Below are 15,194 nucleotides of genomic sequence, written 5' to 3' on the forward strand. Positions count from 1 at the left end.
TAGGTAAGCTATAAAGCTAGGTCACGTGACTAAACTAGCTAGGGTAACTAGTAAATAAGTTAGGCCAAGCTATTCTTTACTACCAAGCCATACCTTACTCAGTAGTCCCTCGGGCCTCCGCAGACTGCAGCGCTGCAGCGCAACACGCCCCACATGCCCGCCCTCGGAATTAACAAACGACGAATCGGACCCGTCCAAAAGCGAGATCTATGGCTTCCCATTCCCCTGAATGGTCGGTCTCCTCTGAGTCTGCGCATTTGCAAAGCACAGTTCTCCGCTCCGCAGCTCCGCAGAGTCAATGGAGCTGGAATCCGTCTGACTCTGACTCTGTCTGACGTTTGATCGGCGCTGGGCGGTTCGTTTCATCACTTCCCCGGCGACCCGGGCTTTCTGCGCAGGGACTACGTACTTTGGTTACGATTTACGGGGTTATGATGCATGCATGTATTCATTATTATTCCCATGGTGTTTTCTCCGCAGACGACAATGGGTCGGTTCCGAGGCTACGGGTACAGTAGGGTGCTTATTCCGTTCCGGGGAGGTGCTCTGCTCCTGGAGTTGTATCTGGAGTGTGTAGCTATGACCTCGATGGACGCGAATGACGCTGTGGTGATTGGCAATTGATCCGATCTGATCTTCCGACTACATCATTGCATGCATCATCTCATACGTAGTACAGGAGCAGTTCGACCAGTATCAATAGTTCGATCAATTAGGTCAGTAGTTCTTTTGTAGATAGTGTACATAGTATACAGAGTCATTTTGATCGCCCGCGACAAAAGCCAATGCTGTATAAACACCGAACGAAAGACCCATCATGCAGGACATCATAACATCGTACAGTAGTAATAAAGCCAATATAGTACAGCGAAAAGGTCATAGCACCGCATGCAATAATAACAGTCGTCCCACCCGTGTATAAAGAACAATAACAGTCGGTCTTTTGATCCACGATGCTGCCACCCATGCACAAAACATAACAAACGCAATCTATAGCCGATTTGGCGAAAGGATACAAGGCTGGCTTGCTGAATCAATACATGACAATAAGAAGTAATAATAGAACGAAGAAGAATGCGTCATTGAACATCAGTGACAATATGATCAATATCGAGATGACCCATTTGGGCCGAGGGACCGTCCGTTGTGGGAGCAATGACGTCATGCCTGGTGACTCGATGAGGAAGGTCCCGTGGCGATCCGCGTTTGTCAGCAGGTCGTTTCCCCATTGGGCGGCGCCTATGACATCAGAGGCTGGCTCATGTCATGTCGAGTCATTAGGTCGCTCGGTGAACGCCCAGGCAGTTCGTCTCATTCGCTGGTATGGTCAAGGGTCGAGCATAGCAGTAGTGCAAGCCCCCTGAATAGTGGTTGAGATGTCTATTCTCGTGCCCTGCGCTTCTGTTTGCCGGGCCATTCCACTTCGGGGTGCACGACCCGCATGTGCCGTGTCAGAGCATCATTGCGGGAGAAGGTCTTCTCCTCCGTGCACAGGTGGCAGCGAACCTTTTGCTTGCGGGCGTTGTGGATCGTGTCTTCGTGCCGTGTAAGATCGTAAGGCCGGGAGAAGACAGAATTGCAGGGCTTCCCGGTCGAAGGATTCGGCCGGGTGCACTTGTGGGGACCAGCCTGCGAGTTGCGTGATGACCCGTCGCGCGCAACCATGTGACCTCCCGGTGTCGTTTGACGATGCGCCTCGCGTTTGTGCTTCTGTAGATCGGCCGGCGTCTCGAAACGCTGCGTACACCCGTGGTACGTGCACGTGTAGGTGCCGCCGTTCGACGAGGTGTTCTGCGGTCGCTGCATGGGCGCTGTCGTCTTTGCCAGAGTAGGAGAAGTCAGGTCATTCGAGTAAGCTTCACTGTTTGTAGATTCAAAGCGAGGAAGCGACGCAGGGAACTCAGGGGTTTGGTGCAGGAAGTTTTGTTGCGGCTGTGACGGGCGTCGGCTGTGAGGCTGATTGAACGTAAATTGGGCCTGGTTGAATTGCGAGGGGAACGAATCCATCGATGGAAAACTAGGAGCCGGCTGGAAGTTCTCGTGTCGCAGTCCAAGAGTGTCGCCAATGTTGAAGTCATTTTGGTTATTGAAGTCATTTTGGTAGACTGGCAGCCCATGGTCGTCTCCATCGTTGAAATCGTTCAGCGCCACGTCCTTCGGAGAGATGGTCTTTGGCTCAACCTGAGGGTGGTGCTGCATCACCATCCCAGGCTGGCTGGTAGGCGCGCTGGTCATGGCATGGTGTTCGTACTCGGCGGCCATGGGAGAGTTCTGTCTGAACGGAGAGCGGTCCCGGTTTATCGGAGAGTCAACGCGAGCAGAAAGATGGCCCTGGTTGGCAGCTTGTAACCGGTTGGCAACGATGTTGTTGTACGAAGGAGCGAGCAAGTTCTGGTTCTGGTTTTGTTTTGCGATTTGAGGTGTCTGCATCACGGTCGGGTTGAAGAGCTCGTCCTGGTAAACGTCGCTGATCGTTCGGTTGAGCTTGGGGATTCCTAGGGGAAGTCCGTTGGAGCCACTGTAGTCTGGAAGCGCATCGAAACGTAAGTAATCATCTAGCCATCGGTCATCGGAAGGTTGGTTCTCACCATTAGGAGCAACTTTGGAGTCCTCGACCTCTTCAAATTGGTTTTGAGGAGTGACGGGGGAGTTGTGGCTGATAGTGGAAACGGAAGGTGCGTGGGAGTGCTCGCTTGACTGCTGCTGCTGCTCTGGGACCAAATTGTAGTTGCCATCCTGGGCCAGCTCGGTCTTGTGAAATTGAGGAGTAAGGAACGACTGCTGTACTGGCGTGTGCACCGGCGTCGGCAGAGGTTTTGTAAGAGCACTGTTGTAAGCAGAACGTTGGTTCACCGGTGACCTTGACGATGAGCTGGAGGTCTGCTGGTGGCCACTGTACTGCTGCGGCATGCGCTGGACACTGTGCGGGCTGGACAGCGGCAGGCTGTTGTCCCAGCCGTGGCTGTTGGGCATAAACTGCTGTTGCGCCAGCATTTGGGAATTGTCAAATACGAATTGCTGGTTGTAGTGAGGAAGGTAGGACTGCTGCTGTGGAGAGTTGGAGTGCTGGATGTGAATCTCAGGGTTGTAGGAGGAGGCCGGTGTCATCGAAGGAGCCTCGAAGCTGGAACCGTCGAAGACGGCGGAGTAGTCGGCAGAAGCTGCCGTTGTGGCGGGAAAGTGCGAGACCGAGGAGGCTGGCGACGAGGTGGGAGAAGATGGCACGGATGAGGGAGGAGAGACGAAGTTGAGGTTCTGGCGGTACTTGAAGGGCGACTGCAGTCGGCCCTGATCTTGCTGAGAGAGGTACTGGTAGGGGAGGTCTTGGGAGTACTCGGAGAGGAACTGGTCGTCCTGGTTGATGTAGACCGAGTCGGGATAGTTGATGAAGGGAACGGAGGAAGTCAGATCGTTGATGGCAGCTTTACGTAGCGATGGCTGCATGAACATAATGTAGTGGAGATCGATTCGCCACTCGGGGAGAGCTGAGCTGATAAGTAATAATAGGTTGGCTCGCAAGGCCACCGCCAAAGTACAGGAGTCTGTGTCCCAGGGTCCTGGGGGGAGGTTCTGTGGTTCGAGTGCTAGTTGAAGGATGGTTCTGGAAAGGTCTGGCAAGTAATGATGAAGCCAATTGTCAGGACACAGGCTGATTTTAAATCGAGGGGGGAGTCCGTTTGTCTGGGTCTGGCATAGTGATTAGGTTAGTCGCGGATGACGATGAACTCTGTCACGGTGATATGAGAGTATGGCCGATATGGCAGCAGTGGGGATTGGGTGTCATTGTTGGCTAATGAGTCACTCACCTCGGAGTGTTTGGGTATCAAGTGATGTTGAGCTGATGTGAAGAGGGTGTGTTTGGTGTTTGCGTTGAGTCTGGGGAGACATCGAGACGTCTGGGAGGAGAGGCATAATTAATAGCTGTCGACCTGATGATATCACACTAGCGCAGTGAAGCTCTCGGGTGCGCTGTTGGGGACAGGCGACTAGCGGTAACTTTGCGTAAGATACCGGTATCGCGCTAGAGCCAATATTTGAATTTATTTTTATTTTCATTCGGTTTATTCTATTTTTTCCCAGCGACGATCTTGGTGTCAACGCACGCAGATCCTTCTTCAGGTTAACCTCCTTTCCAGCCCTGTCTTGTTCGATTGGGCTTGTCTTTGTCAATTTGGCCCAAGCCACAGCAGAGATTTTCCATCCATCCCCAGTGCCTGGTGGTCTGTGACTTTTCCCCATGATTTACCCGGCGTGTCTTCACATCGTATGTCGTATAGAACCGGTACTCGTATCTCCGGGCCGAGTTCTCCCTACAAGGCAGACTGAACCTACAGTTCTGCTGACAGGGGCATTATTCAGATGAGTCAAGCGTTAGACCCTGAGTGCCTGACTGAGAATCGCATAATCGCATACCTCGGACAGCCGATACCGCAGCGCAGATTGGGCAGTTAATCGCGACCCACCACTGTCATCAGCAGCGTAGTGTTATGCTGAGCAAGCAGAGTACTCCGTAGTGTCGAGTGGAAGCATTAGCGCTCAGCCACCGATCTCATCCATACCTGGAGATGGAGATGGACAAACCGACACCCGAGGCCCGGAGATCGCTCGCCCGCACTCGCAGTGGATGACAAATGAAGAGTCAGAGTCAGACAAAGCCTTGCAGCCTGCATCTGCGTGGCTTGAATTCCATTCCCCAAGCTGCTGGAAGCGGGTCGAAAGTTCAAAGGCCTCTGCCCATCTGAAGATCATTGTTTGAATGAATTTTCTCCACAGTCCACAAAGCACGCGCTGAGTGGCTGCAGCGGCACTGGCTGCTCCGTCCTCGAAGAATGAATGGACTGCGCCACATGTCCATCAGATACGATCGGTTACGGCACGGTTACCATCTGTGGCTTGAGCATCGGACTTCACCGGACGCCTGCGGCCTGAGATGCACCCCAGCACCCAGGGACTCTTGCGCCCTCGCCTGTCAGACTCAAAGCAGATCCATTTAGCGCTGTTCGCTGACCACTGACCACGTTTCTGCTGACGCTCTGCATGCATGCACTGCGCGCCAGGGACCACAGACCGGACTCGGAATTGGACGTTGAAGGATGAAAGCCTCGGCGTTGCATAACTTTATTTTCCGTCGGCGTTCCCCTACTATGCCCTGTTTACCACCGCAACGGGTAACCTTTACGGCAGCTACATCCGAACCAGACCAAGCTGCGACCTGACAACGTGGTCTCTCGTGAATCGCGATGCCTCGAGGCTCAGCTTGACTTGGTCAGCTGATACATCTCTGGTCGTCGCTCGTCAGACTAGGCAAGAATGGCCGACCGTCTGGACTTGACTGTACTGTGCTACTAGTGAGCACATGACCTAGTAGCCGCAACAACATGATCACCCGGTCATACAATGGGTCTCGCTATCCTATTATCTGACTATGGGCTTGTCTTAGTAGTAGCTGCTGGTAGGTCTCAACGGTCTCTAGCAGGCACCTGACCGAACTAGTTTCTGCCATGTGCTCGCAGACTTTGACTTACATAAAGCGCCGAGACATGTCTGACTCCGCTTGTACCTCTACATACGGGTACTTACTCTTGGTTATTCGTCTCATAATGCGCATACGCTCATTCAGCTCATTCACTATTTCGCTTTCATATGGATTCGCCGAGCTGAACTCGAAATAAAGCTGCCTACACCCCGTACAACACAATGCAAAAGAACTGAATGCAGTAGCAGGACTCGACCCGCCAATCCGCTTCAGATCTCTATAGATCGAGCAATGAGAGACGCAGAACGAAACTTAATCTCAGCTCCTCGCACATTGCAAAGTTTGGTATGTACGGGGATCCAGGGAACCACAAGAGCCCACCAATCATTCTTGAATTGTCTCGTACGACTTCTCCATCCTCGTAGTTGTGAGTCGCCCGGACCAAGTCCTCCGAACGGAGCAGACTGTCCCACGCGGACGGACCTTGGAAGTGGATCTCAACCCCGGACTCAGCCCTCTTTCCAACCCCGACTGGAGCCGTCAAACCTGCACCTGCCGCCTGCAAGCCTCTTGGGTCCTGCTTTGTTCAATCAGGATACAAAGCACGGTGACTCACTGACTCGGTCTCGAGCAAACAGCAATAGCCGGTCCAGTGCCCACAAGCCGCGGCTTCAAGCCTTCAACGTCCGGTACCCCGTAATTGAGCAGCTGAAACGGGTGGCGAGTCTCCAGTTATGCGGTTACCTACTTTATTATTCTTACTTCGCATTGCCGTACTGCAACATTGGCCGGAGGTCTACGGTGTAGAAATCTGGTCTGATAGATGCCGATATCGCTTGCTTTGTTCACCCAGCCAACGCCAACTGCAGGTAAGCGTACCATATTGTCGCGTGAGCAGAGTAAGCATAAGCCATAAGCCATAAGCCCGCAAGCCGGGGTTCGAGTTCCAAGCGAGCGGGTGGGTGGCGTTGCAGTGTACTTGCCGGCCGAGCGGGTAGCCGATCGGGATCTCACTCTCAGTCTCAGCCTGAGAGCTGGGGTTGCATGACAGGCTATGCCGGCGTATGTTCGGCTTCGGTCACCAGTCGCAGCGATGGGAATACCGGCGATTGAAACGACTTGGACAACGCCCTGAAAAGTAGGTTCCCCTCGGCGTGTCATTCGTACTATGCGCCGGAGAACCACGCACCGAATGGTTGACCTAGCCGAACATATTATTATTGACTACGCCATCTCGGCTCAGCTCTATCCAACTTCCAAGCGAACCAAACCAAACTCTGCCCCTGTCCCCCTTCTACAGCTCCTACATACGACCCTTCCAGGCGCCACAAAAAATCATGGATGCGACAAGTCCAAGCAACCCTACCCTGGAACTTCTGCAATGCAACACCCCTGAAGCCTCGGAGATAAAGAACACGCAGAGCAGAATTTTCACCGTACCGGAATTCGGCATCATGGATATCTGATAGGCCACTAGGCTTTGTGGTGTCAGCACTTTATTATTTTAGTACGGTCGCATACAATGCAGGGCCAAGGTGGTGTGAAAATTTTTTTCCTGCCATGTGAAGACGCCCGCGTGATTGGTAGGGTCGCTGCTAAGCCACAGCCACACACTGGCTCGTCGGGTTTCTGGGTCGCATGGAGCCGGCCGAGGCCAGTGAGTGGGTGGAAGCTGGGGGTGGGTCGATCGAGTCAGGACGGCTTTGTATGCCATATGGAAGTCAGAGATGCTGCATTGTTTGTTCTTGCAGAAATCTGAATGGACAGTGCAGGGAATACGGACTAAAAGCCTTGAAAGAAGAGTCAAGCCATAGCCATCGAAGCACCCGGAACAACCTCCTTTGTTCGACTCCCGTGGTCGTGTGGCTGTACGGAGAAAACTTCAAAGCGAAATAAAATACAGCCCCGTACCGCGCAAAACAGACCCCGGAGCCGAATTCCGAGAAACGCCAAGAGCTAGCCTCGGGCACTCCGCATCCGCACCTTTCTTCCATGCCTCACAAGCAAGGCTAGTATCAATCTGACTTAGGAAGGCCGCTAGAGAAGAAAAACTCTTTCTAGCGCCGTTCCAGAAGCCTTCCTTTTGTTCGAATCTGCCAGCGTGACCATGGCCAGGGCGGGTTCTTCTTGGCTGCAGGAGATTCGAGAAGTTGCTTACAATCAGTAAGCAAGCCTCGCTTCCGAGATGCGAGCGAGCGAGCGAACGAACGGGATTACGAACCCCCGGCTCCAGTGCCCTGTTGCTGTCACTGCTACTGAAGGCTGAAAGGCATGATTAATGTCCGGAGGATGTCTCCGTGTCGAGTCATCTTCGGCTTCGGACATAGGAAGTAAGGTATTCTAATCTTGCTCAGTGGGTTGGACAAGGTGTGGCTGAGTTGTGCGACTTCTTCGGAGCCCTTGATGTCTGATCAAATGACCTGCCAATGCTATCCATAATCCGTATTGATCTCGATATCGATAACTATCTCCCCGGACGCTGGAGACTCGGCCCGGCAGATCAGCCCAGACCAGCTGGAGCGAGCGCTCACTCTCACTGCTCAGCGACTCGGGTCCGTCTCACCCGATAACGACCGTAGACAAAGCCAAAGACAAAGACAGCGATAAGAATCTTCACCGGAAGGGAGCGTGCTTCGTATTCGTGGAATTTCCCCGAGGCGTAGCCTACCGAGAGAACATGTCTCAGCCGGTCTCAGCTATCAACAGAACCCCGACGCAGAACCGGGGTTCGCCCGACACACGGCTGAATCTCGCATCTCGAAATCTCAGACAGCGACAGTCTATCTTGTCTCACTGTCACTGATACCGTAGCGCGTTGCGTCGTTGACGCGCAACCTACCGTGGAATTGTTGCGATGTCTCACTTTAGTCGGGGTGCGACCGTTGAGCCGCGCTTAAAATAGATTTTGTTTCTATCTAGTATCTAGTATCCAGTATCCAGTATCTACTGTAGTGTCCACGCAGTCGCATACCCATCACACTGTCTGAGACTGGTCACTGGACGGTGGGACCCGGTATCGCTAGAACTGACCCTCTCTACTCCGTAGTCCGTACAATCCAGACGAACACTAGGTACTCCGTAATTCAGCTTGGTTCCTCAAGAGTCAAGCGAGCACTTCAGCGTCAGAATTTTCCCGACGCATCCAGACCATGCGAGTCCGACTGCGTTGTCTAGTGTCTAGTCTGCAACCCTTAGCGCAGCCGACCGTTCTCGCTCTCGATCCTGTGGGCACACTGGACACTGGGCACTGGGCGGTCCCGAGTCCCGACCGGCCGGACTCGCTTTAGCAGCTGCAGTTGCACAGCCCCCTGGCCCTCCCATGCAAGCTGCCCGTTCGATGATCTTCGCGGGAAAGAGTCCAGACCAGCGAAAACAAGGTCGATTTCTCGAATCCCCCCGATCGCACGATCTAGAACGCTCGAGATCTCGATTTTTTTTTCTCCCGTGCAGGGGGTTGTCCAGATGACCCTTGCAAAGGATTAATCTAGACTTTGCTAGTGCGGTTATTGTTGTTGGACTGGACTGCGTATTGGCATTGTATAGTACGGACTACGGACGACTGGATGCAGATCGCCATGTGGCCGGGGAATAAGGTCACGTTGGTTGGTTGGACTGATTACCGAGCGTTGTTGATAGTAGGTTATCTTTCTATTCTTAGATTATGGTAGATGGAGATAGAGATAAGGTTCTAACTCCAGCGATGGGTATGGTAGCTTTTCGGGCTTCGCCTACACAACCCTAACGCTAGCAGGACCATGGTCAAGCAACAAGTTACGGGGAAGAATGGGTCCGGGGTTGTTAGAGTTATCTCCGCTTGGGTCTGGAGGTAGATGTGAAGGTTAACCTTATGCTGTTTACAGGTTCGTACAAGGGTGTGGGCTACTTAGGGCCGGGGGTGGCGTGACTTGCACTTCACATGCAACTGGAACGTAGATGCCTAGTTTATTGAGGGAAGGTGATTGAGATACCTGGTGGGCTCTGCTCTGGTCTCAGAGAAGGTAAGGTACGGAGTAGTGGGAAGGTAGGTATTGTATGTATGCATAATCAGACCAAGATGGACGTCTAACGTTCAACACACGGAAACAACGCGCTTTTATGTATGGGATAATAAAGAATATAAGCTGGAGGTATGTAAGGGACCTAGTAAGTCCGCCGTCTACTCAGATTCTAGAACCGCAGCCTAGAGCAAGGTTAGCACAAAGGTATGTCCAGTCAGAGGAAATGAGGGTCCCTACCCTAGCACTCTCATACAACGGCGAGATACCCGTCCAGTGTTTGAACTATATTCAGTCAGCCCACCAGCCCGAACCTAGAAAGAAGTAAACGACAACGTACCTGGTACCACCCCTGACCAACCAGAACCTCCAGCCCCGGAATCGTGTTCCAGCCGGAATCAGACGCCAGCCTCATCAGCGCGGTTACCTGCGGCTTGTACGCCATCTCCAGCAGCACGCGGGGCGCATGCTCGACAGACTTGACGGTCTCGGCGTCTGCCTCCTGCGCGCGCTCGAACATCGAGCAGAGCGTCTCGCGCATCGCCGAGTCAATCGGCTGGTCCGCGGGGATTGTGCCGATCGCGACGTGGGGGACGGACTCGAAGTTGGCGGGGCTCTCGACGATGCGGATGTTGTAGCTGCTCGGGAAAGTGGAGACCATGCTCTGCAGCTTGGCGGGCGTGCGGCCGACGATGTAGATGGGCGAGTAGCCCATGTTGTGGAGGGCGTAGATGGCTGCGCGGGCGGTGCCGCCGCCGCCGACGACGAGGGCGGACTGTGTCTGTTCCTTGGACTTGGGGCCGTAGATGCCCGCGTTGCGGAGGGACAGGATCATGCCCTGCCAGTCGGTGTTGCGGCCGACCAGGCGGGCGGGCGTGTTCTTGCCGGTTGGCACGGGGATGATGGTGTTGACGGCGCCGATAATCTCGGCTTCGGCTGCGACTTCGTCGAGGAGGGGCATGATGTCGAGCTTGAGCGGGATTGTGACGGAGGCGCCGCCGAAGTCGGGGGAGCGGATGAACTCCTGCACGTCTTGGGCGACGGCGGTCTCGAGCCGGTTGTAGTTGTGGGGGAGGCCGACTTGGGAGAAGAGCGTGTTGTGGAGGGGCGGGGAGCGGGATTGGGAGACGGGGCTACCGAAGATGGCGAACTTCTTGGTCTTGATCTCGCCCATGAGGGACAGACCCTTGCGGATCTCAGTGGCGGAGAGCTGACCAGGGGCAGCCTTGAATGGCAGACTAGGGTGAGAGACAGGTGTCATGAAGCCGTTGAGGATACGGCTCAGTTGACCCTGGTCACCCATGTTGATGGCGATGAGAGGGACGTCGTGAGCTTCAGCGGCCCAGTTCTTGAACTTCCGCAGAGCTGTGTTGTCGTCAAGGTTCTGGGCGACGCCAACCAGCTTGATAATGTCACCGTATTCGAGCGCTTTGTTGTAGAACTTGATCCAGGACATATTAGCCCATGAAAGCTCGCCCTTGGGATCGTGGTGGGACGCAATGATCTTGGAGGATCCCTTCATTTCCGTAACGGCCCGTAGCATGTCCTCAGGGAAGGCAATCTCGAGGTCAACGAACTCGCATCCAGATCTGAAAGCAAGGCGGTACAGCTCCAGCGCAGCGTCGTGGGCTTCATCGGGGAATCGACCGCCCTGGCTCTGAGTACGGATGGTAAAGATGACAGGCAGTGTGATGCGGCTTCGTAGGAAGGACAGCTGCTCCACGACATAGTCGACCGAGGGGATGTCGCTGTTTGAGGCGGGATCCTTGAGCAGATCGACTCGCAGCTCCACGGCGTCAGACCCAACGCACACCTCCTCGAGGATATCACCGGCTTCACGCAAATCAGGCAGAGTCAGAGACACAAAGAAAGAGTGTTCCTTCTCTTTGATGATGCTGAGGCTGTCGATCTGCCCGGTCGCAACTTGCAAGAACCGGTTAAAGTCCTCGGACGCGCGAGCCAGCCCGGTTGGTGAGGCATCCCGGCTGTAATACTGGATGTTGCTGCATTCCTTGAACCACGGCTCCCGTCGCAGCCATACGCCCATCATGTCCTCGACGTAAGCGGGGCGGGTCTTGTCGATTGACAAGAAGTCCATGATCTTCTTGATGTCGCGCATGAGAAGCAGAACATTGCCCTTAGTCTTGTGGTAGTCAACAAGCAGCTTGCGGGCTTCAGGCATCTCCACTACACCGCCACCACAGGCAAAGACATATCCCTTGGGGCGTTCTTTAAGAGAACGCTTTAAGATATCTAATTCTGCGTCTCGGAAGCCTTGCCAGCCTCGCGTCTTGATGATGTCCGGGATGGTCATGCCCTCGGTAGTCTCGAGTTCTGTGTCCAGATCGACAAATGGTCGGTTCAGCGCCTTGGAAACCCAATTTCCTGCTGTGGACTTTCCAGCACCACGCATGCCGATGATGTAAATCGAAGCGTTGGCCCTGTCAGGGCCGCTGGCAGCCACGGATTCCTCTTCCAGTTCCTTGCCCTCTAGCTTCACCTTGAACAGCTGGCGGAGGGTGTCCCACCAGCCGGGCCATGTCTTTCCAACACATTCTTTCTCAAGAATAAGTGTCGGCTGGGGAGTCACAAGAGACAAGACACTGAAACTGAATGCAACTCGGTGGTCGTCATAGCAGTAAATACCACCGGATGGCTGGCGCAGAGTTGCGCGGTCAATTCCGTCAATCTCAAGACCGTCGTCGTGTTCGCGGCAGACAACGCCAAACTTGGCCAGCTCGTCCTTCATGGCCTTGATGCGGTTGCACTCCTTCACACGCTGGTTAGCAATACCGTAGATGCGGGTGGTGTGGTTTCCGTCCTTTCCACGGGCGATGGCTGCCAGCACGGAAGCACCAAGGAATGCATCAGTCATGGGCTCCATGTCCACGTTAGGAAGGGGTCGCAGAATGCCGTCCGAGGGTCCAGTGACGGTAGTGGAGGTTTCAGTCTGCTCAACTGTGCAGCCCATGGGCCTCAAGACCTCGACGGCAAACCGGGCATCACCTTGAAGTGAAGCCGAGCCAATGTTGGGAACGGTGCAGGTAGTACCAGTGACCGCTGCAACGGCGAGCGGGTAGGTCGCAGAGCTGGCGTCGCTCTCGATCACGTATTCCGCAGGGTTGACATAACGACCTTGAGGAATGTGGTAAGTGTGCTCTTCAGTGGTCGACTTTTGCACATCAATGCCGAAAGAGCGCATCATTGCGGTGGTCATATCAATGTAAGGTTGAGAAATGGGCTTTCCGCCGACCAGTCTCAACGTCACTGGCTCCTTGGCGTAAGGGGCGCACATAAGCAGCGAAGACACATACTGAGATGACACCTTGGCAGCCAGGTTGATGTTTCCTCCGGCAAAACCGCCCGAGGCAGCAATCTTGAGAGGGAGACTGCCCGTCCTTTCCACATATTCAATGGAGGCTCCGTTGGCGGTCAACGCATCCACCAGGTCCCCAATAGGGCGTTGCTTCATGCGGTTGTTACCAGTAAGAACGCTGGAGTCGACAGTGCTCGTGTTGGCAAGCGTGGCGACAGTGGTAAGGAATCTGGAGGCAGTGCCAGCATTTCCTAGGTACAGCGGCGAGGGGTATGCTTGCAAGTTTCCACCCTTGCCGTTCACCACCAGCACTTCACCCTCCTCTTCCCAGGAGAAAGTGGCAGCACCGAGTCTTTCCAGGGCGTTCAGCATGACCTCTGTATCGTCGGAGTGTAGGAGGTTCTTGATTCGGCAAGTGCCTGAACCAAGGGCAGCGAGGACCAAAGCGCGGTTAGAGATACTCTTGGATCCTGGAGGCGCACAAACGACGTTCGAGGACTGTTCGACGCCTGGGTGGACTTCAATACTGGGGGCGAGGACGACGCGGATCTCCTCGTTGGCAACAACACTGGCTTTAGGCTCGTAGGTAGTTCCAATGGCAGAGAGGAGGACGATCTTTTTCTTGGGCCCATCGTTCTTCTTGTCCAAAGCCATGTTGAACATCAGCTGGTCGACCGAGCAGTGCTTGCCAGCAGTCAGTTTGCGAATCCGAGCATCCTTCAGCGAAGTGGGCAGCCCGTAGGCAGCGAGACACTTCACAATGCGGGAAACTGCAACGCCCTTCAGAATACCAAGATGGCGAGCCAGTTCTGCCTCCTTGACCATACCGATCGCGACACACTCTCCGTGGAGAATCTGCGGCGTCAAGATAGCTTCGATGGCATGGCCAATGGAGTGACCCCAGTTCAGAAGGTTCCGGAGACCACCCTCGCGCTCGTCCGCGGAGACGACAAACGCCTTGTGCCGCGCAGATGCCAGAATCCTCGCCTTGAGAATCTCTTCAATGCCCTCAAAACGGTGTTGTCCTGGCTTGACCTCCCGACGGACCGCTTTCAAAATTGTCTCCGCATTCTCCTCCAACGCTGTGAATTCCTCTTCGCTGGAGATGGCTGCTGTCTTGATGACCTCGGCCATGCCGTTGATGAACTCTCGCACCGGCAGTGTCTCCAAGAACTCGAGGTCAATGTAAATCTTTGTTGGTTGCCAGATCGCGCCAATCAAGTTCTTGCCTAGCGGAGTGTCAATCGCGGTCTTTCCGCCAATTGATGAATCTACCATGGCCAGAAGAGTGGTGGGAACCTGCACATAGCGGACACCGCGCATGTAGGTCGAAGCGACAAATCCGGTCAAATCTCCAATGACTCCTCCACCCAGAGCGATAACCACAGTATCACGGCCACATGGCGGGTTCTGGCTCAGCATCCAATCCTCAATGTCAGCTTTCGTCTGTCTGGACTTGGAGACTTCGCCCGGGGGTGCGTTGTAAATGAGGAGGCGCGGGGAGGGAGAGACGGCGGCGGAGGCATCTTCAAATGCCTTCTGGAAGCCGGGAGTATAGATCGATCCAATGTTCGTATCGGTGATGAGGACATAGGTGGTAGAGGGGCAGTCGTTGATTAGGTCCTTGGCCACATAGTTGCGCCAAAGTCCGAAGTCAGCGATGATGCTTTCCCGGCCCAGGATGCTAATTTTTGTAGGTTCCGACATTGTATGAGACAGCGAAGATAACACAAAAGACGGTACAAGAGTGAAATGTCGGTGTCTCTAGTTCATGCTGGTGGGATCTTGCGACGGAGCTCCCAAGCAATCTCGTATGCTTTCGGACTGCTACGAAGCGATCAATGGAAAAGGTCCGTCACCTAATCCAAGAATGGCATGTTAGAGCTTGTTCGCAGCTTCATTTCCCGGGTCAAGAGTGGTCGCGCTCAGGGCGCATTCAGAGCGCAATGAGCGGTGCGGCACCGGAGAACCAAGCGGAGGGGCTTGGGATGATTCGGAGATTCGAACTGACCTTGCAAAGACAAAATGTGAACAAAAAAGGACCAGACCAAACTGGACCAGAATGAATTGAGCGTGGAGAGTGGTAGAACCGGTGTTGAAAGAGCGGGCAAAAGAAAAAGAGCTTACGATTGACTCATTCAAAATTAATCCCTACCTGGGGATTTTTCTCCCCGCAGCTCCGATGTCGTCGCTCGGCACCATATCTATTAGATCTACGATTTCACAACGATGGAATTATTAATCAATGCGTTGCCTTTGGCATAGTCTGTTATTCTGTTATACTCTACAAGGGATATCAGATACCTTCCAGCTCGTCTCCCCATGAACGCCGTCCTTCGTCTGATCACTAAGAACTCGAAAAAGCAAAACTGCACCCAATATATCATTGGCATCGGACTTTTCTGGC

At 54.0% G+C, this 15,194-nt stretch overlaps 2 protein-coding genes across 2 annotated transcripts; both read right to left on the minus strand.

Moving 5' to 3' along the window:
- Positions 1 to 1,380: 1,380 nt before the first annotated feature.
- Positions 1,381 to 3,450, minus strand: DSM5745_01681 (stress-regulated transcription factor RPN4; the record flags this gene model as incomplete). The annotated part of the gene is made up of 1 exon (XM_026743697.1): positions 1,381 to 3,450. The coding sequence occupies one exon, from the start codon at positions 3,448 to 3,450 to the stop codon at positions 1,381 to 1,383; it is 2,070 nt and encodes a 689-aa protein (XP_026606860.1).
- A 6,182-nt stretch (positions 3,451 to 9,632) lies between these two features.
- Positions 9,633 to 14,494, minus strand: DSM5745_01682 (pentafunctional protein ARO1; the record flags this gene model as incomplete). Its single annotated transcript, XM_026743698.1, has 3 exons — positions 9,633 to 9,656; positions 9,712 to 9,756; positions 9,812 to 14,494. 3 exons carry the CDS (start codon positions 14,492 to 14,494, stop codon positions 9,633 to 9,635), a joined length of 4,752 nt encoding a protein of 1,583 aa, XP_026606861.1.
- Positions 14,495 to 15,194: the final 700 nt, after the last annotated feature.

This window comes from Aspergillus mulundensis (assembly GCF_003369625.1).
Source record: "Aspergillus mulundensis strain DSM 5745 chromosome Unknown scaffold_1, whole genome shotgun sequence".
Lineage (NCBI taxonomy): Eukaryota > Fungi > Ascomycota > Eurotiomycetes > Eurotiales > Aspergillaceae > Aspergillus > Aspergillus mulundensis.